Source organism: Lonchura striata, chromosome 20 (assembly GCF_046129695.1).
Source record: "Lonchura striata isolate bLonStr1 chromosome 20, bLonStr1.mat, whole genome shotgun sequence".
NCBI lineage: Eukaryota > Metazoa > Chordata > Aves > Passeriformes > Estrildidae > Lonchura > Lonchura striata.
The window spans coordinates 841,945-868,800 of record NC_134622.1 but is presented as its reverse complement, the minus strand read 5'-3'; the positions used below and the strand labels follow the sequence as shown (position 1 = coordinate 868,800).

The following is a 26,856-nucleotide window of genomic DNA, read 5'->3' as shown; positions in this document are numbered from 1 at the left end:
GACACTGATCACCAGACCAGGTTGCTCCAAGCCCTGTTCAACCTGAACTTGGGACACTTCCAGGGATGAGGCAGCCACAGCTTCTCTAGGCAACTTGTGCCAGAGCCTCACCACCCCCACAGGGAAGAATTTTTTCCCAATATTCAATTTAAACCTACTGTGTGTGAGTTTGAAGTCATTCCCCCTTGTCCTGAACAAATATTTATCTTCTAGTTTTAGAACAACACTTGACAGTCCATGAAAAAGTGAGTTTACTGAATAAACAAAATAGTCCTTTCTACACCAGAAGATAATTTTAAAACAGCAGATTTCATGGTATGGCATTTAGTTGGTTAATATTATATTTGGCTGGTTAGCACTAAGGGCTGGAAGAACCCATTCACGCTATGCATGTATTCAGTACTAAATTTGTATTATCTGCCATCACTCAATGCAACCCTGTACATGAACCAGGCCTCATGAAGTCACATGCATCCAGGTCTTGGGTCCAATACCTGACACTACCACACAAAGACTGTAGCTCTCCCATTTCTCCTGCACCAGGAAATCATGTCTCTACTCATAGACAAGTAATGCAAACCACTGGAAAAATTAAAAGGCAATTGCATCTCAAATTTTCTAAGCAGATCACTGTGCATGCCATGTCACCTCTCAAAATGTCAGCCTTCAAAAGAGTAGGTTTTCCTGCTTTGCTTCTCTCTGGATTTAACAGATATGTGGAATTGGCACTTTGGGACATGGTTTAGTAGTCGCCTTGGTGCTGGGTAACAGTTAGGCTTGATGATCTTAGGGGGCTTTTCCAACCCTAATAATTTTGTGATTCTAAAACCAGCACACTGAGGTCTCTGCCAAGACCTAAGGAATGCATGCAAAGCAGAGCAGGTACTTCTAGGAATTCTTACCTTATGTGGGTCAAGCAAGAAGTCACTGAATTTACTGGGGAGAGAATACTTCTTCACTAACTCATCCTCCACAACCCACGGGGCATTCTCACAGGTGCCAGCACGTAGTGCGTTGTGACGGATAAAGTACCTCAGGATCTCCTTGTTGGGAGGACGCTCTGTACGGACTAAGCTATCTGCTGGAACATTGCTGATGATCTTGGAGATAACAAACAGACACACTATTAATGACTAACTTCTAACCACATTATAAATACAGATCATATGCCTATAAGGAACCAGGGATCATTGTACTGCTTCATGTCCAAAAACTCTTCGCTCATTCAAAGCTCATTTGGAAAGACTCAAACCAAACTATTTGCAGAACTGAGACACAGAGATTGGTAGGAGGATCAGATAGCTAAAACAGTTAAAAACCATGAGTTTATGATGCAGATTTTTTACCAAAGCCCACTGTTTTATCTCTGACCTTCCTCCAGCTTGTGCTTGCTACTGACTTTAAAGCTTTTACATATTCATGTTTGATTTTTTTTCCTGAGATCAAAGGAGCATCTCTGCACATAGTATTCTTTGAGGTCAGCACTGCTTCACTTGTCAAATTACCAAAGAGTAGACAAAAAGCAGAGCAGTGCTGCAGCTACCCAGAGCTTCCCAAAGCACTGCTACCTCCAACTCAGAGCAGCTTGGTCAGGACAACAGCAACAACTGCCACTCATGATTTCACTAGTTTCATGAACTGCAAGACCAGAGATGAGGCACTTAAAAGCAACTACAATAAAGCTCTGTGACTCAGTGTGTGTGGTACCAACTGTTTCCATGCACAAAACCTAATTACAGATAGAAACAGACTGGTCAGCCTCAGACAACTATCCTACTTCCAGTGCCATGACTCTAGCAGAAAGTACTACATTGGGCTGTATAATCACTAGCAGTGATTAATTAAGCTTGCATATTCATGTTATAATAGAAAGGACTCAAGCAGACAACTCACCTTATCTTCATTTTTCAGTTTGACATCATATTTGTGTGGCAGGAATTTAGGTGGGACCCACTTCCTTTCTTCCTTCTTCAACGAAGTGGGAAGCTTTCGAGGAGACCTACGTGCTCGATCATCTGATAAAAGAAGGTGAGACATGGTCTTATTATTACAGTAAAAAAAAAAAAAAAAGGTTAAAAAATCCAGACCACCTCTGGACAGGCATCCTACTTCTTGCTATCTGTACAGTGTTTGGTTAAACTAGAACATTAGGAATATAACCCAAATGGGATTTAGAAATAGCTGGAAGATACAGGCTGGGAATGGAGGCCCGGATCAGCTCTGAAGTAAGGAGGTAACACCTATCTTCAAAGAGTACAAAGGACCATCTTCATTTAAACCCATCTCTCTGCAGATAGTAAGCTGCAACCACCTACACAAAGGTAGAAAATGTCTATAAGATTTATGAATGGGAGATATAACCCGACCACTAAACCTGCTAAGGGAATGCCTCCAACTGTCCTGGCTGCCTCTGCCATGCCTTCTTTGAAATAACTTCATGGCAAGAATCACTGACTTGGTTTTGTCTTAAGAAGAAAGCAATCTCCAAATGTTCTTATGATTGTGGTTACTGTAGAATCATGGAATAGTGTGAGTTGGAAGAGACTTTAAACTCATCTCATTCCACTCCCCCCTTCATTAGACCAGAGACACCTTCCACTAGATCAGCATGCTCCAAGCTCTGCCCAAGCTGGTCTTGGAAACTTCCAGGCATTGGGCTACAGCTACTCTAGGCAACCTGTGCCAGGGGCTCACCACTCTCACAGGGAAGAACTTCTTCCTAGGATTCAAAGAAAACAATACAGCAAGCATGAGGGATGAGAGTAATAATCTGCTAAATATATAGAGAATCAAAGCAGATGTTAAACCTAAATAAAACTTAAGAATATACATCTCAGAATCATATAATAGAGCACTGAAGCTCCAGCATCATTATACCTAACATGGGTATAAACCCAAGTGACCTCTTCTTTTATGATTTACAAATGATTTACAAATCTGTTTTATGATTCCACAAACAGGGATGGCTATATGGAATTCCATCAAACAGCACCTGGGTATTTGGGTGAGGAAGAAATTACTACCCATTCCATCCTGTAGTTAATTTTAAAAAGCCAACTTCATTTGTTGTTGCATTCTATTGTAATAAAACATACATTTATTCCTGGAAGAGTTCAAAGCCATATGAATGAAGCTCTTAGGAAAATGGTCTACTGGAAGGTGTCCCTGTCCATAGCAGGAGGGCTGGAATGAGAGCATCTTTAAGGTCCCTTTCAACACAGCCAGTTCTGTATTTCTAAAGCATCTATATTGCATTGTCTCCTGTATTCACTTTATTTCAGATTGTCCAGAGCAGTACAGGTTCCAAGTTCAGCCCAAGCTACAGAACCACCCTTTAGCAGTTCACCATCAATTTTCAGGACAATCTAGCCATTCCTTGCTCCTGCAGATTTTCCCGAGTTCATTCCCTAAGCAACTAAAAATATAAAGTCACTTCAAACACAAATGATGCAACAAAGCTGGTATAATGCCGTATTTTTAGTTTCTGAAGGAGAGTAGACTCCTAAGCAGAGAGACTGAAACTATCTTTCTCTGCTCCATTTCTCCTCCAACAAAACCAGCAAGTTTGACAGAAGTATTAATAGAATTGCCAAGGTTTGCTCTGTCCCCTCTTGCGTGCACAGGCACACACACCCCTTACATCACAATTATACAGAGCTTGATACTGCTTCCAGTAGTGTAGTCACTTCAACCCACATCATGTGGCCACATGTGGCCATTATTAGAGAGAAAAAGTCCAGGTCAGTGTCATTGCAAACCCCCAGCCTCTGTGGATGCAACTCAACATTTCCTACTTCTGTAGTCTGCTGTGTAAGAAATGCTGCATAATTATATTAACACATTCTGGATGAATTTGTGTCAATGATGTTACTATAAGCCTATGTTCTGTCATAACCCAGAATATAAAAGCATTAGCAATAAAATAGCCTTTTAGTAGCAGCATATGTACAAGGAAAAGAAATAAAACAATGCATGTTTACTGCTTAGGTTAAGACTCTGCCAGCATCTTGAGGTGGAAGATGTTGAGATTCATCCTTCCCAGGAAGGGGACGACAGTCCCAGCTTCCAGAGGTGACTACATATAGGCCAGAACCAACTGAGTCAGGGACTGAAACAACAGCAGGAACCCTCGTTCCTTGTAGTATCCGATCTTGGAGTGGTGCACTGGCAATGCCCACAGCTGCTGGAATACCACACACCAATGCCCAAAGGATCACAATAAATCTTTTTTAAACATCCAGATCCAAAATTGCTGCTTTAAATTTGATCACTGAGCATTTTTGAAGTAAAAGGTATTTCCCATGCCTCTTATGTGGCATCTCAAGAGAATCATCACTCAATAAAAAATAAATGTTAAAGCATCATTAGCCCCTCTCCAAGCACAACCCCTTTTTCCAATGATGTGTATAAGACCAGATTGTTTCTGAAACCTTTTTCTGTTTCCTGATTATACAGAACACTACTATGAAATCAGAACAGCTCATCACAGTACCCATCAAAAACAGCTGAATTTTTAAGCTCAGGACTAGACCTTGGTATGACTTCTTTTCCACTCTTGACTTCACTATTTTCTTGCTGGGCTATTTTCAAAGTTTCCCCTTCCCTACATTAGAGGGGATTACACAACTTTCCTGAATGCTGGAGTCACTATTTACAAATGTCAACAGTTTATTCATTTATGAGACTTGAAAATAAAGCTCTCCAGGTTAGAACTATGTTGTGGGGTCGGGATAGGTTTGTTTTATAATCTGTTTTAAAGAATCTTATAATTCCATTTTAAGAAGTTGCACAGGACAAACTTAATGTGTTTGTTTGGGTTTTTGGTTTGTTTTTGTGGGGTTTTGTTTGTTTGTTTGGTTTTTTCAATACTTCCTCAGAGTCAAGAAAAGCCTTGGACAGCACTACCTATCTCTGCACCAAGAAGAGCATATGAAAGAGGAACAAGCTTTTAAAGGAAGCTTTATTTCAAACTGTTAGAGGAAAAAAAAATTATCTCAACATATGAAAATTGGAAACTAAAAATGAAAAACCTCACATATTTTTTATGACTGGGGACAAAGAATTAGAGCTTGTCTCTGACTCCAAAATAACACACTTTAGAACCAGGGAAGTTTCCACTGAGGATGAACACTGCAGCAGAATTTTATAATTCTGAACAAATCTTCACTGTTCCCCTAATTTTTTTTTAAAATACCCTTGATACACTTTAGATGTTTATATATTTCACACATTGCTTTTGGTATTACACCTTAGAATGACAGCACATTTTCTGCTTTTAATCAGGCAAGAACAGCTAAAAGCCAACAGCACTGATGCCCCAAAAATTCACCACTAAGGATAACTTCTGGATTTTCACCATGTAACACTGTTTAGACATTAACAGCCCAGCACCGAGATGTAAATTTGATTATTGAGCAACTCCAACACTCACTGCCAGGTGCTACCTACTGCCATGCTGTCTCTCTACTTACTCATACTATCCCTCCTGCTGTCATCCTCCTTCAGCATAGCTTCCTTCTGGTTGTCCTGGGCTGCCTGGCTGGAGTTCTCCTTGTCACTCGACGGAGAATCACAAGCTCCGTCAGATTTTTTTTCCGAGGCTTCTTCATCAACTTTCTCCAGGGGATGCATTTTCACAACTTTTACTGGCAACATTTTCTCCTTACCAACCTGCATGGAAATATTGGTGAAGATTGAACTTGACCACAACAGGTGAGCTAACAGGCTTTGACACTATGAGGAAGAGAAAAATACCAGCTAAGACGACCTAAAAGCAAAACTCCCAACCCACAGTCTTTTCCAATGCTGCTTCCTCAGCCTAAGGACACAGCATGTGCAGAAAGTGCAAGTGTGTTCTCAGCAACCTCAGTCTAGAGACTATTTCTTAAACATTGCTCACACACAACATTAACTCCTCCCCATTTTCAAAAAGTTGGAGTTTTCATCAATATTCCCAGTTTTAGTGGGAATTTTCAGATCTTTATGGCCTTTTTAGAGATTTTTAAGCTTTGGCTTCAGGCTCCATTTGTTTCAGACTACTGCTCCTTCCTGCAATGTGTCAAGTGAAAAGATTATGACAGACGATAATTTTTAATTTCTTCTAATTAAATAATGTATTCATATATAAACAGATCATCACATATTTAAGCAGTATAATAATTTTATCTGTTTCCCATGCACACGCATATCAGTCATTTTTTGCTTGATATTATTCCTTCCAGGATCCTGAATGGTTTGACTTGGAGGGCCCCTAAAAGCTTAAAAGTTCCAAATTCCTGCCATGGACAGGGACACCTTCCACTAGAAGTATGGCCTACAGAACCATTTTCCATCCAAAAGCAGATGCTGTCACTGGGATTCTACAGAGAATAAATTTTCACATTTTTCTAATAACTTGAGTGGCTAACATATTATTCCTATCTCTTACCTTTAGCTTATCTGGAATTAGGCCTATGCAGAAGCACAGGACAAAATGGAAAACATATCCTTACCTCAAAGTCACACTCTTCACCCACTGCAAATTTGGTCATGATCTCCAACCAAGCCGCATCCACCAACTTTTCCAATGACACAGTGTTGTGGTGGACTATTTCCAGGACCAGTTTCTCATACCAGATAGGAAACTCCTCCTTTAAGCTGAGCAACCATAGAAGTTTTTGTTATTCAAGGGAATAAAAGCCCAAATGCAAAGTACCCTCCCATTTCCCAATTCCTTGTGTTAACAGTCACAAGGACCTTCAAGGCAGATGTACTATTAGCATGCAAACATGCAAGGGCTTTTTGCTCTCCTCCCTTCCCCAGGTGTTAACTGGCACGAAAATCCCAATTGGCCTGGTCCTTCCCAGAAGGAATACTGTAAACACTCGGGAAGAGCAGCACTCAGTGTGAACTCTTTCACGATGGCTATTGCTGTTTCTCTATTAGATATTAAATATAGATCAAGATGACACAATTATCCTGGGGCTTGTTACTTTAAAATGCTTGTTTCCAGTAACACCACAAGTCTGATAAAGATTTAGTATTGCCTTCTCCCCCAACAGGCTGCCAGTGCAGTAAAGACAGGGGCAGGTTTACACAACCATATTATCTTGCCAGAGAAAAACATCTTGTGTGTTTCACACGTCAGGAGCTCCAAACTTTTCCATTCAAAGAAACGAAAGAACTGTGATATTAAACTTCACTTCTTTCCCTTCTGAAAGCTGACCTCAGGAAGCTGGCAGGGACAGTAAGGCATATGTTGCATAAAGCCTTCTGGCTAAAAAATAAAGTCCGTTTCAAGTTACCATAAGGAGGAAAAAAATACTCAATTTTTCCAAAGCACTTTCATCTTCCCAGACTCCAGTATCCGTGGCTGAGAGCCCTCAGCTATATGTGCTGTGTTATAACTGCCATAAGCAAATTTATCCCTTTAGCAGCCTGTCTAAATGAACTTTTTTATCCAGCTTAGTGTCAGGTGTTAAAGCAGACAAACTACCTGGGAAGCTTTTCATCCTGTTTCAAAGAGACGACCAAAACTGCATTTCACAGAATCTTCCCAGACCTCCCCCCCGCTCCCCCTCCATATTAGAGAGACTATAGCTAAATTTGTTATGGAGAAATTTCCCATTTCTATTTCATTGACATTTCTTAACTTTCCAGAAGTGGTCAATCAATCCAACACAGACAACCAAAACAAAGTAGCAGCAGACCACTGAGTTTTGACTCGGGATTTTAAGTTTATGGAGCTGCCTCTGCACTTCCCCTGCACTCTCAAAAAAGTAGACCAGGGAACAAAGCCTGAAGACAGTAGTGCATCACCCCTCAAAGAAATTAGGACTATTAGCAAATGGGCTTCTTATTTGTTGTCTTTAAGGTTGTGATCAAGCACAAATGATGTGGAATTTCTCCTTAGGAGAAGGCTGTGAACTCTGCCAGTGGATCAGAAACATGGAGAGAGGCAGCAGAAAATTCCATCTCTTAGGTGGTACCACTGACATTCTCCACAGTTTATATCCAGGGGAAAAACAGTCACAGAAGTCCAAGTCCATCAGTTGACAGAATGGAGAAATACATCACTTGTTTGGCATTATTCCTACAATTTGGTAATCACACAGTAAATTGTATGTGTTGGTTGAGACAAGGACTTGCACCTTTACAGAAAACTCACTTCTATGATAAGGGCCATGCTGGATCTCATCCAAGGAATCCTGTGGGCTAGAGGAGGAGGTCAGGGCCACAGCAGACCACAGGAACACAATTTGCACAGAACAAGGACTCTTTGTTTCAAGAAGAGCAGATTCCCCAAAATCTCAATACAACTTTTTTTTTTTTTTTTAATCAGTGCAATGACTTTAATGCAGATCTGGAGAAAACAATGACAGGTGCAGACCTGGCTGATCTCAAACACTTCAACCGACTCCTTTTATTCTATTTTGACTGTACTATTCAAGATTTGTTCTCTTTCCCTCTAAAATGTTCCTAACATGCCAGGGGCTTTAAAATACATCAAGTGCCATATGCTGAACTACTTTTCATTCAAGTAATACCAAGATACAGCACCAAATAAGTAAATTACCCAATTGTATTAGTGATGGTTTAAAATTTGGAATTAATATGCTTTCAACTCCAGAATTCCCAGCTCTCCTTAAAGCTCCTTACTTCACCTCACAAACTAGCCACACATTCCCAAGCCCACTCTTACACCCCAACACCTAAAGATAAGCCCAAACCCACATTTCCACCAGTACTTACAGCTCAGCAACCTCCTGCTCCTCCTCCCAAGCCTCTTTGTGTGTCAGCTGGCTGCTTCCTGTGCTCTTGCATGTCCAGATCCGCTCGCTGTATCGCTCTAAACGTGCTTCGTACTCTCTGTACGCGTGGCAGCTCAGGAAAACAGGATTTATGCAGTGGAAAGCACAATCACCATAGCACAAACCAGTAAAATTTAATTAAACTCTTATGACTGGAGTGTACAAAGGCTAAGGAGAGCCTCAGTACAGTCTGACCCTGTGACTACCATGAGGATGCTGTGCTAAATTAAAGTGCTGGTGCTTTCTGAGGCCAAAATGCCTGCCCTGCTCATCCTGGCACAGAAGATTCCACACCACCAATAGCTCAGCTGCACTGCACAAGGGGAACACAGATGGCTGAAGGTTTCACAGCATTGCTAACTTACTTTTCAGCTTTTCCAGTCTGATACACTGGAAAACAGCACAATCAATGTCACAGGCACATGCAGGAAATACAGCATGGATTGCTGCTAAATTCCTGGCAATAACTGTTGTGGCACTGCTACTACCAATGCCTCATGGTGGCGTTACAAAATCCAGATGCAAATTACCAAGCTGCCCATCACCCCCAATCTTTTGACAAAAGAAAAAAACAACCTAAACCATTTGAAACTGAAACCCATAGAAAGGCCATTTTTTCCTCTGGTTTCCAACAAGAGGAGCTCACTCGCCAACTACATCACCTGCTTCATGGAATCACAGAATCCCAGAATGGTTTGGGTCAGAAGGGGCATTAAAGTTGATCTTGTTCCACCCCCCTGTCATGCACAGGGACTATACTAGGTCACTTCAAGCCCTGTCCAACCTGGTCTTGAACACTTCCACAGCTTCTCTAGACAACCTACGCCAGGAACTCACCATCCACACAGCAAAGAACTTCTTCCTAATATCTAATCCAAACTTACTCTTTTAATTTAAAAACATTCCCTCTGATTCTGTCACTTTAAGCTCTTGTAAAAAGTCCCTGTCTTTCTTGTTGGCTTGCTTCAGGTGCTGACACTCCTGTGTCACAACCTGCCTCAAGGTTATGTTATTCCAGGTGGAATTACATGATTCAAGGGTGCCTGGGCAAGCCAACAGGGTGCAGACAGCAAATGCTACTCTGCTGTGAGCATCTTTGGCTGCTCTCCCTGCTCCACCTGAGTGGTAATTAATATTCAGGGTAAACAGAGAGCAGCTACTTCACACTCACTATGGACAGAAGACACAGGCACAATTATCACTGTGGTGTAAATCCACACCAACTGCCCTGTGATCAATGCCACATGCCTTCTAATGGGAAGAGGAGAAATTCTAACAGAAACAAGAAAAGCACCTTTAGCTTCTCCTGCATATGCCCTCCAGTGGCAAAGCCAGTATGCAGTATAAGGCACACTAGGTACAGCCACAGCTCAGCCCACTGCCACAACAGCACCGATTCTCAGAGCTTTGTGGGAACAGCAGATTACTCTACACTCCTGCACAGGCAGAGCCACCAGCTAAAAGCACTCTGTGTGTCTCACACCTTTTGCCATTCAAGGACATTGTAGTGTGACCAACGAATCTTTTTTAATCTTTATGTTTTTTAAATACTAATAGGAATATTTTTAAGATTCCTATTAGGAATTACAACTCCAGCAAAGCAAATTTCCTTAAATGTTTCCTCATAGCTCCAAGGTAAAGCATAACAAGGTACAGCAGCTGCATTATGGGTGTTGATGTACAGGTAACTTGCAGACACAGCAATCTTGCCCTCTGATCAACGCAAGGATATTAACCATGCACTATGCAAGAATATTAACCAGGAACAGAGTCAACTCCAGAAAAGTCTACCACAGTACTCCCTTTTCCTGAAGCACACTGCAAAATCCAGCAGAAATCCCATGGTCTCCCAGCTTGTCCTGCTTGTGGAGCCTCCTGGTCCTCAGCAGAAGATCTGACAAGTTATCACCCCACTATGATTCAAGCCATCTGGCCCATTCTTTTCCTCCTTGGGCTTTAAAAGACGCTAAATTTTTCACAGAAACAAGAGGTTCTGTGGTTCAGGAGCAGGAAGTGTGATCATTTTGGTGGAGCAGAGGCAAGGAAAAAAATCACAGCTCATTTGCAAAGCTCCACTGACCAGCCCAGGAGTGCCACTGTGATACCTGTTGTAGTGATAATGAGGTAGGAGAGAATAAAAAATATAAAAAATTAAACAAGAAACCAGGAATCTTCTTTGGATTTTCAGCAACCTGGGACTGGAACAGGTTGCCCAGAGTAGCTGTGACTGCTCCATCCCCGAGGCCAGGTTGGACAGATCTTGGAGCAACCTGGTCTAGTGAAAGGTGTCCCTGCCCATGGCAGGGAGTGGAACAAGATGAGCTTTAGGATCCCTTCCAACACAAACCATTCTGAGATTCTATGATTCAATTAATCACTTTAATAATGACTAAGTTGCAACCATAATACTATTTATTCCTGTGCCTTTCCCACAAAGAACAGCATTAAAACCAAATCAAATCTTCACAGCAGACAGGAGCTTAAATACAGGAGCAGCAGTCATCTCCAGCTTCATCCAGCAATCTCTCTGCTTTCTCCCCTTAGTTTCCCCTCTGGGTATCTGTGGAATAACTGAATGACACTTTTTTCCCCTAACATTATTTCCGATATCAGTAGGGAGATTCAGGAGACTTCTCCCTATGAATGTTCCACTCCTTGTACACACCTATGAGAACAGGCTTAACTTTACCACATCAGGACTCACATTTCCCAGAAAAGCCTGGAATTTAGAAGTGACAGACAGGGTCATTCCCTGTTCAGCTCAGATCTGCCTCTTCCATGCAATTTAATTCCACCTCCAGCTGGTCAGCTCATCTAACACTAACTCTGGACACACACCTTACCTAGGGCTCCAGATTTGTCCCACCTTTGCGCTCTGCCAAGACGTCCAGGTCAGGTCCTGCTTTGAATTCCTGGGGCCAGCACAAAGTCAAAATGCAGAAGGATATTTCTGCAAAGTTTACTATAGCTCAAACTTTCCACTACATATACGCTGTTTGTCTTCTCCATTCAGACTGGAAACAAACCCAAGAAATTTCAGATCGTTCAGCAGGTCTGATCCAGAACTGCAAGTCATCATGCCTGTGGTATGCCACAATCAACCCACCTCTTTACACAGTGGGAGCCTCCAATACCAAAAATTCCCCACACAGGAATAAATAAAAAATCCTAGACACAAGCTACTTGCAAACATTGCCCACAAAGCTACAAATAACATGTATATTAAATGAAGCAACTGATTATCCACTGTGTAGGTATTAATACATCAAATCTGTTTCCATGTCACTGCAGATCACCTAATGCTGAAAGATGGCAAAATTAAAATACAAACAAAATTACAGAAGAAAAAAAGGACCTTTTTAAAGAAAGATGTTTAAAAGTTAGCAAGCTAACCACTGCACAAAACAACTGTTGACAAAATAAAAAATTTACTTCTTCCTCAATTAGTAATTTCTGGGAGAGCACTAATATCAACTCCAAGAAAGTTTTACTCTATCTGAATTGTTTGCACTTACATTAGCCAAGGAGGTAAACTTCCCAGAAATGTGGATACATTTATAAGGATGTGTGGCAAAGTTCTTCTGCAGTTGGAGAGTGTGACACAACAGTGTCTTGGTGCTGCTATCTTCCAGGCAGAGTTTGTCTGGCCAGTACCACATGTGAGGATGTGAGCAGCAGCCTTTAACCTGCCTAACTCCTCCTCTTCTCTGCACTGATACCATACAAAAGTATGAACTAAAGAAAGACAGCAGGCTTTTTATTCAGACAAGAGACAATAGAACTTCCCAAAACTGGAAGCTGAGGGAAAACTTTGGCTGGAAGAGCCCAGGGTAGCTGAGCTCTCTGAACCCAGCATACCTCCTGATCTGGCAGCAGTTTTCCAAGCTATGCTGCAGCAGACCTACATGCCCACAGCTGAGCTGACTGTTCTCCAGGGTACACACTGGGTATTTGGGAGACTGCAAATGTTCAGCATCTACTGCAATGCTGACAGCACTGTACAAGTGCAAAACATTTTCCCGACACTTCAGGTAGCTCAGAGCACACCCCACTGAGCTCCTGCAGGGATGAGTCTATCCCTGGCTATGATCTGTCATCCCCACACCCATACGATTAGCAAGACCCAAGGCTTTGCCAGAATGCAAAGGGTTCTACACAGCAGGACTTCTCTTTTAAGGTTTTTGCAGGATTTGGCAGTCACAGGAAACAGCATAAAGCTACAAAGGAAAAAGAGGCCAACCAAACACCTGAACGCTGCTGACCAGCTTATTCCATTCCCATTGCTGCCAAACACTTCCACAACACATATCCAAGAGGAAGATGTCTCTCCTCATGCACACCAGCACAGTCTCCATTTTTTGTGTGACCCAACCTGCAACAGCTGCAAATCTTAACAATAAAAAAAAAGCTTTAAGAAACGTTGGTGTCCTTCAAATGCCTCACTTGTAGCTGTGTAGTACAAGAACTTATATACAGTCTCTAGGGGAAGAGCTGATGAATGATTTTTAAAGATAGAAAACAATTCAGGAGAATATATTCTGTCAGGTCTTGGCATAAATAACACTGGGTGAAAACTCAGGTACCGCCGGGCATGCTCTCAGTAGGCCCCTCCCATCTTCCAGAGCCACTCCTCAGCACTATCTAGGATAAATGGAAGTGACCAAAAAAACCCTCCAAGTCTTCCTTGAGCAACATCTCCCTGCAGCTCAATGGCTCATTTGCAATTTTCTGTTCCACTTTTGGCCTAGCATATATTATACACCATAAGGCAAAGCAGAAACCAAACATTGCTTGGTTTCTCTTTTTAGCCTCATGACATCTGCCTGCCAAGATGAACTTTCTGGAACATGCAAGGCTGCCTCCCACAGCACCGCGTTAAATACTTCCTCCAAGAAAAGAGCATCTCTCCAGAACCTCAACAGCTCGTCTTGGTTTCTTCTTTCCTTCTAATCCTACAGCTAACACCCTCCCCCTCTCAGGAGGAGACACTTTATTCTCCCCTTAATTTTAATACGACCCAAGCATTTGCAGAAACATGTCCTCCACCTACTCACTATATCCACAAGAGCCACCCCAAAAAAATGGTGCTCTCAGGAGCCTCAGAACTCCCCTGTGCTGTTCCAACAAGGCAGATGGCCCTTAAAGCCAAGTCTTCTTTTATAAAAGTAGTATTTAGGCTTAAACTTATCTTTTTGATCACTGATCACTCCTCTAAGGGAAAGAGAAAGAACTGCCTGGTCAGGTGGATGACTTAGCTACTTTCAGTTTGCACACACCAGAAGAGCAGGTTGGTATCACACACTGCATGTTTTAATTTGAAACACAGTTAAAAAGCAAGTCTCCAACACTCCACCTAATCTTGTTTCACTGGAGTGAATGCATTAACAATGCCTACCTGCACTCAAGAGATGCATTTCCTCTTCAAAAGCCACCTAATCCTTCCTAGGGGCTTCCTCTGCCTGTTCTGTTCACTGCAGAAACAAGACATTCTTCAACACAGGGGCTATGGAAGTTCTGGAGCCCCTTGTCTTCCAACACCTCCTTCCTATATTCACGCATTACCTCTCACTTAGAGCCCTTCTTTAGTTCTCAACTCAGATCCTGATTTCTAGAGCACAAACACCAAGCCGGCCTTCTGAAGCAGCAAGTCTGCACGTTACAGCGCCGAGGTCCTGCCCCTTCAACCCTACTGCGGCCCCGGACAGAAACTCTGCCACCGCGCAGCTCTGTCAGTCACCAGCCTGGCCAAGGGCCATTTCCTGCGACCAAGGGCTGTCACACGCAGGGAAAAAAAAAAAAAAAAAAATTAAAAATTGGTTTTTAGGCAAAAGCAGCCCAGGAAGAGATACGCTCAGAACGAAAGCCCGGGATGTACGCAGCGAGAGCTCCTGCCGCTGTCTAATTTTCCAGAGATTAAGAACTGCGGAAGTCTCCGGCACCAGTGTGCACCTGGCCCGCGGGACCCCAGTATCCACACCCGCTCCAGGAGTGCGTGAATTGCTCTCATAGCCCGCTTTGACCGTCCCCGTTAGCTCCGCTCCCCGCCCGCTCCAGCCCCGCGGAGTTGCTGTCCCACATCCCCCGCCCGCTTGTAACAGGCTCAGAACTCCTCACGGAACAACGACCCCGCCGAGTCCAGGGTAGCGCCCGCTGCGCTCTCCTCACGGTCCCGCTCCCCGCTCGATCCCACCACCGCTTTGTTCGGCTCCACCGCCCCAGGACCCGCCCCGAACCCCGCGCCCCGGTGTGGCGGATACTCGCGGGTGCGGAAGGCCTCCTGCGTGTGGGGAATGACGAACAGCTCGCCCGGCTCCCCCGGCGGCAATGGCTTGGCCAGCGGGAATGGTTTGCGGCCGAGTAGCGGCGCCATAGTGGTACCCGGTGGGGCCCGGGAGGGACGGTTGAAAAATGGCGGGAGATTCCGCTCCCCCTTACAGCAGGCGGCGGGATCGGCCCCGCGCGCGCGCCCCGACCCTGCCGCCCCGCCCCGCAGCACCCGCCCCCTGCGTCGCGGCGCCGGCAGCCTATTGGCTAGGCGCCCACTCTGCCGGCTGCAGATTGGCCGCACAGCCGGTCGATCGTACCGCCCCGCCCCACCCCGCTGGCGCGGCGGGGTAAGAGGTCGCGTTATATAAGCGGCGGCGCAGCGCGCGGCTCCATTTTGTAGGCCTCCGTTATCCGCCCTCCCGCCCACTGTCGCGCAGCGACCAATCAGAGCGCACTCCGCCCCCTCCAACCCCGTGACTACCAATCAGAGTGCGTTCCGGCCACCGCCCCGCCTCGCGCCCATCCGGGTACCCCCGCGGGGCCGCGCGCCCGCGCGCCGGGCTTTGTCCTCCGCGTCTGACGCGGGGCATTGTGGGGCCGTGGGGGTTTGTGTGGCGGGCGCCGCTGCTCGCGCGGGAGGCCCTGGGCTCGGCTCCCTCCGCTCTGTGGGGACGCGGAGCGGCGGCTCCGGCGGGACGGCCTCCGGGCCGGGTGAGGTTGAAGAAGAGGCAGGAGCTGCGGGCTGGGGGCTGTTGGGACAATGGGGAGGGAGGCCCGACCCATCCCGTGGGTGCTACGCACTCCTGGGAATGGAGGAAGGATAAAAATTCGACAGTTGTGGGTTTATGGTTTTGTTTTTTCTCTATAGGAAATGTGTGGGGAGATTTCATGGCATGAACGTTTACTGGAGATTGGAGGGGCAGAAGCTCGAGCACTGCTTGCCTAAAGCAGTCAAAGCAGAAGCTGTAATCTCATAGCTGATTGGAAAGCAGATTTGTGTTTAATGTGTAAATACATTCTAGGGATCCGGGGTTTGTGCTGTTCATGGCACTGAGGATTAGGTCTGTTTTATACAGCCCTGATGTGGCTTCTTCAGGATGAGAAGCAGCAACCCTGGGAAACTGCTTAGAATCATAGGATCCCACAAGGGCTTGGGTTGGAAGGGACTGTGAAGATGATCTTGTTCCACCCCCTGCCATGGGCAGGGATTCCTTCCACTAAACCAGGTTGCTCCAAGTCCCATTCAGCCTTGCCTTGGGCACTGCCAGGGATCCAGGGGCAGCCACAGCTTCTCTGGGCAACCTGTGCCAGGGCCTCACCATTATCACAGGGAAGAATTTTTTCCCGGTATCCAGTCTAATCATGCACTGTGTCAGGCAGATGGACACTCAGAGTACCTCCTGCATGCAGAGGGCTGTTTATGCTGGGTGATTTGGCCCACATGGATGTATGAACTGGGACCAGTTCTGCTCTGGAGCAACAGAATTAATGGTGTCATTAATTTCCCTAAAAGACAGGACAGTAACTGGACCTCGCACAGTATTCTCCAGATTGTAGATGTAATAATCAGATTATTATTAGTTTACTAGATTGCTTTATAGCAATGAGGATCCCATCATTTCTGCTGGTGAAGTATTAAAATCATTTAACTTTCTTTGGGTGTACACTCATTTGATGTGTTGTGTAATTCTGGGAAGTTTGTGCTGTGAGTATCCCTGGAATACAGCAGTTGCATAATGGAACATAGAGCACAGTCTTCTGGGATCAAAAATCCAGTGCATTTTCTACAGCACTGTAAGCAGGCAGGAAAGAAGGGTAATGCTGCAACATAAGTGTTCACTTTTACATTATTGTTGTTGGCACTAGTAGTAGTATTCTGCAATGAAACAGGCTCCCAGTGAAGTTATGCCCCATCCCTAGAAGTGTCCAAGGCTAGGCTGGACAGGACTTGAAGCAACTTGGCCTAGTGAAAAGTGTCCCTGTCCATTATTTGGATGTAACAAGATGATGTTCAAGGTCCCTTCCAATCTATTCCATCTCATGAGTCTATGATTCTATTTCGTACCAGAACAGATAAGTAATGCCATAAATCCATCAGTGAGTTTAAGAATGGTTGTTGAGGATTCCCATTACTATAAGAGTTGCTTGAAAGCACAGTCAGTTCACAGCCAGTGAAACAGGTTATTGTGGTACTTCACATGGAGCTTGGCTTCATTCCATGTTATTTTGTCAGAAGTTAGAGTACCTGAGCTAAAATTCTACATGATGTATGTCTGCCTCTCTGGGCTGCAGGGCAAAGTGGGGAGGGGAAAGAAAACTAGAGTGTAATGAACCAAGGAAGAATGGGGTGCAGACCTGTGGAGCAGTATAATGTGGGAAGAACATGCTTAGCTGAAAGGTGGTGTTGAGGGAATATGGCCACTCTGTAGCTCTGACAATGTGGGGACACATCAGGGGTCTGACCCTGGGGGATGACAGCATGCGAGGAGGGGGGCAGCAGGCACAGGGCTAGTCCTTGGACAGGGAGAAGCCTCAGGGGAGATGCAGGCAGGGCAGGGAGCTGAGGGAGGCAGGACCACAGGGAGGGATGGGAGGGTGAGTTACCTGTCCCTGCACACCCATCGTGGAGCCATGTGCCTGTTCCTCCATAGCAAGCCATTGGGATCTGGGGCATGGCAACCCTTCAGTGCTGATACAGGACTGGTAAAGGTCTGGTGTCCCGCAGTCATTTTTCAGGCTGGGAAATTGTGTGTAGTTCCTGGCACAGGTTAATCATGCACTGACTAGAGAGCTGTTCATTTACCCTGCAGCTGCTTGCTGAGGCACACAAAGGTTGGGTTTCTCTTCATGGGTGGTACCTGCCCATTGCAGCAGCTTCTTAGCCTCAGGAGCACCGAGTTATTCCAGGATGGTTTTCCAAGGCAGTTGTATACTGTCTCCCAGTGCCCAGGAGATGGCACTCCTGCATTTGGACTGTGTGCAGCTGTTCTCCAGACACCAGAGGTTGCCTGAAGAGGAGAATCCCATCGTGGGATGCCTGTTTGCTGGGGAGGGAAGTGGCCACATTTGCAGTGTCTGGTGATCTCTCCTGTTCTGGGCAATACCAAAGCTGGGGTGGTGAGCTGTGAGAACAGTCTCTGCCAACCAGGCAGGCATTCCTGGATGCATATCGATGCCACAAACTCCAGCAATGGGTTGGTGTCACTGTCAAGTAGTTACCACCATAGAGGACCTGAAGGTGTGAGGTCCATGCAGCTGCAGCTCCTTCAGGTGTGAAAGCCAGATGAAAGCATCCTTGTGAGGATGGTGCCCACTGTCATGAAGCCTTACTACTGGCTGCCTCTTCTCAGCCACAGCTGGTGCCTTTAGCATTCCAGCAGGGAGCACATGATGGAAATCATGATTTGACCCCCCGCACTGCTCTTCACTTATAGCCCTTAACTGCTCTTGCCCTTCCCCTCAATCCCCATCTTCCCTTGCCTTCACCAGCAGTGTACATAGAGAAAATTAAAGCACTTGGACTCACTTGAAATCAGCTTCCACTTGTGTTAAACAGTGGTGGAACTCAGTGCATTTATCTGAGCAAATGAGTTGAATACAGGTTGGAGGTTAAGCTGTGTCCCTGGGGATGTTCTCAGATTTTCCCTCTTCAGAAACAAAAGCAGATTTGCAAGTCTCATACATGTGTGTTTAGAGAGTGAGATTGAGTTGGTGACCCAGAGGAGTGAGGAGCTGGTGAGTGGTGGGAGAGGTGACACAGGGGTGACAGGGGTCTGTCCAGGCTGGCCATGCTGCTGGTCTGACTCTTGCCCAGGGTTGCCTGCCCTTAGGGCACCTGAGGAGGTACTGCATTGATGCTGTTCCTAGCAGCTTCCAAACACACTTGGAGGCATTTGACCTGGTGGTTTGCAAAGCCCCTTCTCTGGGTCATGGACTTCCTCTGTACTGACATAGGAGGAAGTCAATGTGCCTAATCTCTGGGCACAGTGTCCTGCTGATCTGTCAGCTGTTCTTATGATCTGTGCTTGAAAACTTTTATCTTGTGTTCCTACACCTTCAAGCAATTTCTCAATTTCCCCATCCTTCCCATGGCAATCTGGACTTCCCAGTTATTGCTCCTCTGGGTTCTGAACCAGCAGAAGCCAACTCTGCCCCAAGTGCTCCAAGGTCAGTTTGATCCTAAATGTGATTTTGGTCATGTGGGTCTTAACATGCCTCTCCCCTCACCCCAGGTAGCTGCCAGGATCCAAAATCAGGGTTTGCTCTCATCCTGGTGCCTGCTGGACTACACAACACTAGACTCGGTGCCAGCTGTCTGGACATTGTGCTGGCAAGGGCCTTAAATAACACAGGACTTGGGAGCAGGACACAATTGTGAGTGGGTGGCCAAGGCTGCCACCCTGCTGTCCCCATTGATGCTCCCCAGAGGGGAGCTCCCACAGGGCTTTGCATTGGGAGCTGCAAGCAACCTTGTGTCTTTCAGAGAAAAAGGAAATAGCTGATTAATCCTGGAGGAGCTGGAAGAGCCAGAAAAAGGGGACTTAAGGGAGGATTTAGTTAGAAATGGCCCAGATACATCAAACTATCTCCTGCAGAAAGCCATACCCCATTACTGCTTCTATATACGGGACAGCTTACGGTACTTACTCTATTAGGAGCCTGGTGATGCTTTGATATATTCCCAGGAGACTGTGATAAAATTTCTGACACTATTTTCCTTGGCTGATTTCAGTCAATCACTTCCAATGGAACTGCCTGCCTGCCTGATACTGAGGTGACATTATGCCCTTGCCAGGCAGGCAGGCTCCTGGAGAGGTGGGCAGAGCAGCACCCGAGGAGCTCCCAGGTGTGGGAAAACAATAGGCTTATAGAGAATGTCCCCAAACATCCCCAGCATCACTGACCTTCTCCCAGTGAGGCAGTGAGCGCTGCCCAGCTTCTGGCTCATAGTACACACAAAAGATGCAGATTCTATGAGACATCTGCAGATGCTCTTTGCTGCTGGTGATGACATCCCAGGTGTGTCTGAGTCAACTCTCCTGCTCCAGCCTGGAGTTAATCCAGGTGTTTGATGTAATCTTGTTCCTTTCTAACATCAGTGAACATTTGAATTGGACCAAAAGGCTCTGGCTTTACTCCATACATGTGAGCCTGAAGCATGTTTCTTGGCTGGTGGTCTTGCTCAGACAGTACATGGCCATCCCAGGTGCAAATATGCATCCTTATATATTTTTGGTCACAAAATCTTTCACTATCAGAGCCTGTCCTAGTTTAGGGAAAATCTGGGAGGAAACTTCCAAAGGGTTCCCTCTAGAAAGTATATTCAAGCAGCCCCTCCCCCTACTGGTTTGGGAAAAGATTTCCTAGGAGAAAAGTGGAAAAAACCCTGTTTCTTTAACAAGCAAAGCATTCACAAACATGAAAAAAATAATAATATTAAACAACAAAACCTCTTGCTGTTCTGAAGAGATGGCAAATGTAAAGTTGTGTTTGCACTGTATATCCCCTCATAATGCTTTGTCCCTCCATATCCCCTCTTTGTACCTGTTTGGTTCATCCCAGTTTCCCCATCAGTACCTGTATGTCCATCAAACCCCAACCCATCCCCCTGTCTCCTCCCAGGTGATGTGTCCATCACCTGGTGACCCTTCCCCTTTGTCCAGATCCTTCCCCCAGGGTCACCAGGTAGCTGGACCCTGGCTGGGACTCCTCCCCGACCCCCTTGCTCAGTGGTCACTCTGAGGCCTTGCCCCCCGAGAGCCGCTCCCATGTCCTTCCCCTGCTGGCTGTTCGGTTTTCCCCGCACCCCTATACCTGGCTGCTCTGGGCGGGGCCCGCTCTCTCTTGCTCTGGAGGTCCTTCGAAGCCAGATGTGGCCTGGGATCTCTCCAGGCCCTCATTAAACTTTGGAACTAATCCTGAGGGAGAGCACCTCTTTCCTTTGCTTTTGGGACCAGCTCATCTTTGGACTCACGTGGGAGCTTCTCCAAGTACCCTGGGATCCAAGGAGAAGTTCCTTCCCTCTGCCTGCGTCACCCCACTGCCCAGCTGGCCGGGCTCCACAGGGGTTCTATCCCCGTGGATTCGAGGGGGAGACACAGCAGGCAAATTCAGAAATTCCTTCTCTGGTGTAGCTCTGTTTGCTCAGTCTCTTATCAGTTCCTCCTGCAGTGGAAGATGCCACGTCCTGGCCCTGGTGGGCCACAGGTGTGAGCTCCCAGTGTTCTTCTGGGTTTTTAGTCCAGAGTAGTGCTGATCAGTTCCAAGAAAAAGAAAAGGCAAAGTCTGGGGAACTTCTCTGCCTTAGCTAGCTAAAAAAAAAAGTAAAAGGAGAGCTCTCTCCTGCTGTCTGTCCATGCTGCAAACAATGCAGTCTGTGAGAAAGTATTTGGGGAAACACGTGCAGTTTCTGAAAACAAACTGCGCTTTTCCCCTCCCACATCACTCTTGAAACCAGTCTTAACAGTGCAGAATTTAATATCCAGCATAAACAGAACAGATGACTGGGGATACAAGCATTATAAAGTCACCCTAGGACAAGCCAGTAATGCCATCCCTGTTAGCACATTTTGGTAGCACCTGAGTCAAGGGTTCTGGACTGGCACTGCAGCACAGGCAGTTGCACCAAGAGTGTGCAACAGCCAAACCCTACTCAACAGCTCAACTCCAATCTTCCCAAATTCCTGGGTAGGAAACACCTGCTTGCAGTTGGTGTCTTCAAGGAGAAAGCCTGCCTTGGGTCAATCACAGGCATGGGGCCTCCTGCATGTACTGGGAGCTCCTTTGTACCCATATGGGCAAAAAGTAGGGTGCTGTAGGCTTCTGAGCTTAGGGGTGGCCTCTGCATCTGACCAGACTACCTTCCCTGTGGTACCCAAAGATCTCTTTGGGAAAGGGTTCTCTCCCCTCTCTTTGCCGTCCTAAAGAGAAAGGGTTCTCTCCCGTCTCTTTGCCATCCTCCACATGGTAAGAAATTACTCTGGCCTAAAACCAGTATTTTGTTTTAGGCTGAGGAGTGGACGGAAAAGCTCCTTCACATATACTGTGTTTCCCTGACTGGGGAATTGAGAGAAGCCAGAGACACCCATCCAAAGGCCCAATCCCACAGCTCTCCCTGCAGCACTCAGTGCTGGCTAAGGGGAGACAAACTCAAGCTGCTATTCCATCAGTTTTCCCTTTTTGGGGAAGCTTGGTGACCCCAGCTGAGAGACATGGTGCTTCAGTATCCTGGTTTTGCATGGGAGACATTTATGGAAGTAATGCAAAGCTTTTAGCTACTAGAAACTTTTACACAACTCTGTGAAAAATATGTCAAAGATGAAAGAAACCCGGGAACTTCCTCTTTCTCTTCCAGCTGGCAAAAGATGTTGTGGCGTTCACATTCTCTGGACAGAGAGACATAATTCTGTCTCTCAGGAGAAACACAGAGAGAAGAAGAGAAAACAATCTTTATCTCTGCTCCTTTGTTTTCCCCATGTGGAATTTGGTGTGGAGATTATTTACCTGAAGTGATTGCTGGATTGGGTTCTGGTGAAGGTTGTTTGGGTTCAGTGACCAGTTGGATCCAGCTGTGGCTCAGGCTCTCAGCAGGAAGTCACGAGTTTGTCAGTTAGTTGATAGGTAAGTAAGAAGTATTTATGTAGAAGAGGGTAGTCTCTCTTTAAATAGTGTATTAATGTAATATAGTATAATTTTAATAAAGCTATCCTTCAGCCTTCTGATGTGGAGTCAGACATCATCATTTCTTCCCTGAGTCGGGGTTGCCTTTTTTACTATAAGAAGTAACATGCCCCAGCCCTCAATCTCAGCCAGGCCAGGCCGGGCAGCCTCTGCTGCAGGTTGGACTCCTTCCCCAGGGCACCTGCCAGCCTCCTGCCACTGGCTGCTGGGCAGGGAAGGGGGTGCCATGGGCCGGGCAGGCTGGGCCATGGCTGCAGCTGCTGACATCTTGCTGCTCGCCTGGGGCCAAACTGAGTTCGCCAGCCCCCAGAAGCAGCCCCCGCCAGACTGGTTCGGCCAGGATTTTACTTACCACCGTGGAAGTTCCCCTGCAACCACCGGGTAGGGGGAAGGAGAAGCCACCCCCCTCCCCTTCCCCAGCGTGCTGCTGAGTTCTGGCCTGGCTGATCAGATCCTAGCCTCCCATTCCCCCCATTCCTGCCATCTGTATCATCCAGCCTGGCCAGGGTCAGGTGACCATCTGCAGGCCTTTGGCAAGATGTTAACTTTCAGTGCTTCAATTGTCCCTTGAGTGAGAGAAAAGAACAAAATGCAGGCAATATAAAGGACCAACATAAAGACATCGAGGTCAGTGAAGAAGTTCCAGATGGGAGGGATGAGGAGATACCTTAATCTTAGGGCTGAAATCCCCTTGTAAAGCTATGGAGAAAAGACTCTGTTTCCCTGTAACACATGAAATCACTGGGATATGAAGAGTTCAAATCACTACCGAGCAAAGGTCTCTATGCCAAACTAAGCAGATGATAAAGTAGTTGTAATCTATAAGAAGTTTGAGCAGAGAGAAGAGTGAAGACCCTGTGGCCCTAGGGAGAGAAGACCTCTGTTCCCAAAGATGAAGATGATTTTAGAGATAGATAATGAGAACCTGTGCCTTTGAACAGTTCATCTTTAAAACAATACCCCATAAGTTGACATGGCCCATAAACACATCTGTGGGAAAAGTTTGTGTAAAATGGGAGGGATTTCATGATTGCAGAGTTCCCCTGGCAGCTGCTATTCATGGAAATTAAAAGTTATGAGAGAACTGTTTTCTTGTGGAGAAGCCTCCACAACATTAATAAGAGGGACTCCTCTCACTAAGTGAACTGAAAAAAGACTATTTTAGAGGTGGTAAACTAACTGAAGTTTTAGGTTTTGCTTCTTTAGTGGGAAAGAAAAAGTTGTGGTGGGAGGAGAAGTGTCCTGAAAGTTTTGTTCTGATTCTTATTCCTCTTTCTTTTAATTATTGTTAATAAACTTTTCTTTATACCCTTCTAAAGTTTTGTGCCTGCTTTGCCTTTCTCCTAATCTTATCTCACAGCAGGAAGTGGGTGCACTGGTGATTTGCCAGCACTGAACCCACCACATGCATTGGTATATTGGCTGTGAAGTCTCAAAATTGGCAAAATCTCAAATTGGCAAACCAAAACCACTACACTCCTCCTGGCCTGGTGTCCATGTTGCTGCTGAAGAATTGCTTCAGATTCCCGAGGAACCAGAGCCTCTCCTAGGCCACCCATCACTTCTTGTCACTCCAGGACCATGGGGCTGGACCACAGCACTGTTGAATTCCTCCTGAGGAAATTTTAGAGAGGACCTGCAGGCTCTTCCCTAGGGTGTGGGAAACTGGAAAGGGCAGTGATTGGTGCTATTGTGGCTGTCTGAGACCTGCCAAGCCTGTAGCCACATACAAATTATTAGTGTTATGTGTGTTTTGGATAATTTGTGCCTATAAAAAGAAATATATATAAAATATGTTATGTTGACGAGAAATATTCTTATAAGATTTTAAGCATGCAAGCCAGAGTTGGGGGGATTGCCTCACATATGTCGAAACCACCACTGACAAAAGGAAGGAGGACTTCATTTGCAGATGAATAAACAAACTCCCAAGCGATGATCTACTTGATAAATATCTATGATTGAGATAGCTGGAGCCATCAGAAAGATACATCTCAATGCCAAGTTCCAGTAACTCAGTCATGGACATAGATGCTCTCTGGACACGTTTTGTTCAGCTCGAGGTGGAGAAAAGAAACTACATGAATATGTGGGACTCTGAAAGGAAGAAAAACTTGATTGCCGAAAACTCTGCCTCAGGCATTATAAACTGTATAAAACCAGCTTGGACGGGAAGTCGGGGTGAACAGAGGAGACACTATGCTGTAGAGGTCGGACCTGTGTTTCACCCAGTGCCAATCACAGGCTCGGCACTGTCCTTTTGATTGTAGCTTGGGCCAAATCTCAATCAAAATAAAAATCTATTTTATTAATTAATAATTTGGCTTGATCATTTTTACCTATAACATTAGGATAGAGTAGGAAGAAAAGTCACTTTGCTGGCTAACACCTGGGAAGGTATTTCATGAGACAAGTAGCCTTGACTTCAAAATATTTCCAAGCTATCACCACAGGGAAGAGGATGTTCTTGTCAAGTGTTGCAGTGCTGCAAAGCCAATGCTGTTCTGCTAAGGTGATGAGTCCTGGCATCTGCATTGTGGAGCTGCACTCACCATGAGTTCATATGAAAAATTCACTGGCTTGAAAGTAAAAAGGTGTTACAAGTTCCTATTTGGAAGATGTCTCCAGTGTTATAAATTGGGAAAAACGTCAATCACTTGGTTTTTAAAATTTTAAAAGTTTAATAATAATAAAATGGTTATAAAAATAGTAATACAATTACAGTAATAAAATTTAGAGTTAGGACAATTACAAGACAATAAAAAGCAAAGAACTACGGACGTCTGGATGCCCTCAGACACTAAGTCACAAAAAGCATGCCTTGTGAACAAAGGAATAACCTTAAAAGTAATAGCCTGTTGCATATTCATATATCTCATACATGATGCATACATTCCTTGCAAATAAAGAACTTTTCTGGTTTTTGTCAGCTTCTTCCCCTTAATCCTGGTGGTTCCATAAAGATGGAGAGAAGGTGGAAGAATGTTTGTCTTTTCTGATGAGGAGGCAGTAGCTCTTCATGGGCCCCAAGTCACTATCATCTCTGTGTGAAGAACTTTTTGATTATCTCATCTCTTGCTTGAGATTTCTATTTCAACATTATGTTGTAACCTAAAACTCTATTTAACACATTACTTAAGAGAATTAATACAGCATAACATTCTAACATTACAGATATAATATTCATTGTAACATTTGTGAAAAGCCAATCGTAAAATACGCATTTTTCACAATCCCCCCTCTTATTCTTTATAAATCATTTGGCTTGAGCAATTTTTCTTATTCACTTGCATTCTTTGGACTCTGTTTTTAATCAGATAAAACATGGGATTAAACAAAGAAGAAACATCAAAACAGTTGAAACACATAAAAGGAAGAATCCTAATTTCTTCCACCATCCCATTTTCAATACATTACCCCACCAGTTAGTTTTTTAACATTGTTTTCCCATTTTTGGACCGGTATCTGGGTTATAATTTTTTTTTTCTGATATCCTTTGGGTTTTGTTTTTGTTTTGTTTTTTCCCCAGGCTGACCTCCCCTTTGTCATTTCTTTTTAACAATCTTTTATATAAACTTATAAGAGGTTATAGTAAAGCAGGTCTTTCAAAGAGAAAGTAAAGAGAATTCCCCCTAACAGCCCCCTGGGGCAATTGTTGGACCAATGGGATTCTTGGGAGACCACAAAGGGTCTGGACAAGAGTAAGATGATACATTACAGTACAGAAATATGGCCGAAGTTAAAATTACAGGGACAGTGGCCATGGTACAGAACCCAAGATCAGTGGATGTGTAATCAGTTAAACCAACACCCAGAAGCCCGAGAAGTCCTTGATATAGTACAACTATCTTATGCAGCTTGCTAGCTGGAGAACTCAAGAAATGATGGGACTGTGAGAATATGCAAGTTACAAAGAAATAGAGAAAAAGAGAATGAAAAAGAAAAAGAAAAAAATGGGACCTGCTTGATTACCTACCCCTCTCTACTCCTGTTCCCTCCCCAACAGATTCCCCAGTTAATCCTTAGGCCCCTTTTATTGAGTCCCTGATTCCATTGTCCCTTCCCCCAGTTTCCTCAACCATCTTCCCAACTCCCTCCTCCCCTTCTCCAACCAGAGTTT

General features: G+C 45.1%; 1 protein-coding gene across 1 annotated transcript in view; it reads right to left on the bottom strand.

Moving 5' to 3' along the window:
* BAZ1B (bromodomain adjacent to zinc finger domain 1B) overlaps positions 1-15,282 on the bottom strand; it is a 43,509-nt gene extending 28,227 nt beyond the window's left edge. Inside the window, exons 1-6 of the mRNA XM_021540375.1 lie at positions 15,047-15,282; positions 8,731-8,847; positions 6,492-6,636; positions 5,472-5,670; positions 1,894-2,015; positions 903-1,100 (exon numbers count right to left, since the gene is read on the bottom strand). Coding sequence (XP_021396050.1) covers positions 903-1,100; positions 1,894-2,015; positions 5,472-5,670; positions 6,492-6,636; positions 8,731-8,847; positions 15,047-15,159 — 894 coding nt within the window. The 5' untranslated portion in view covers positions 15,160-15,282. The remainder of the gene's footprint in view (positions 1-902; positions 1,101-1,893; positions 2,016-5,471; positions 5,671-6,491; positions 6,637-8,730; positions 8,848-15,046) is intronic.
* Between the last annotated feature and the right edge of the window lie 11,574 nt (positions 15,283-26,856).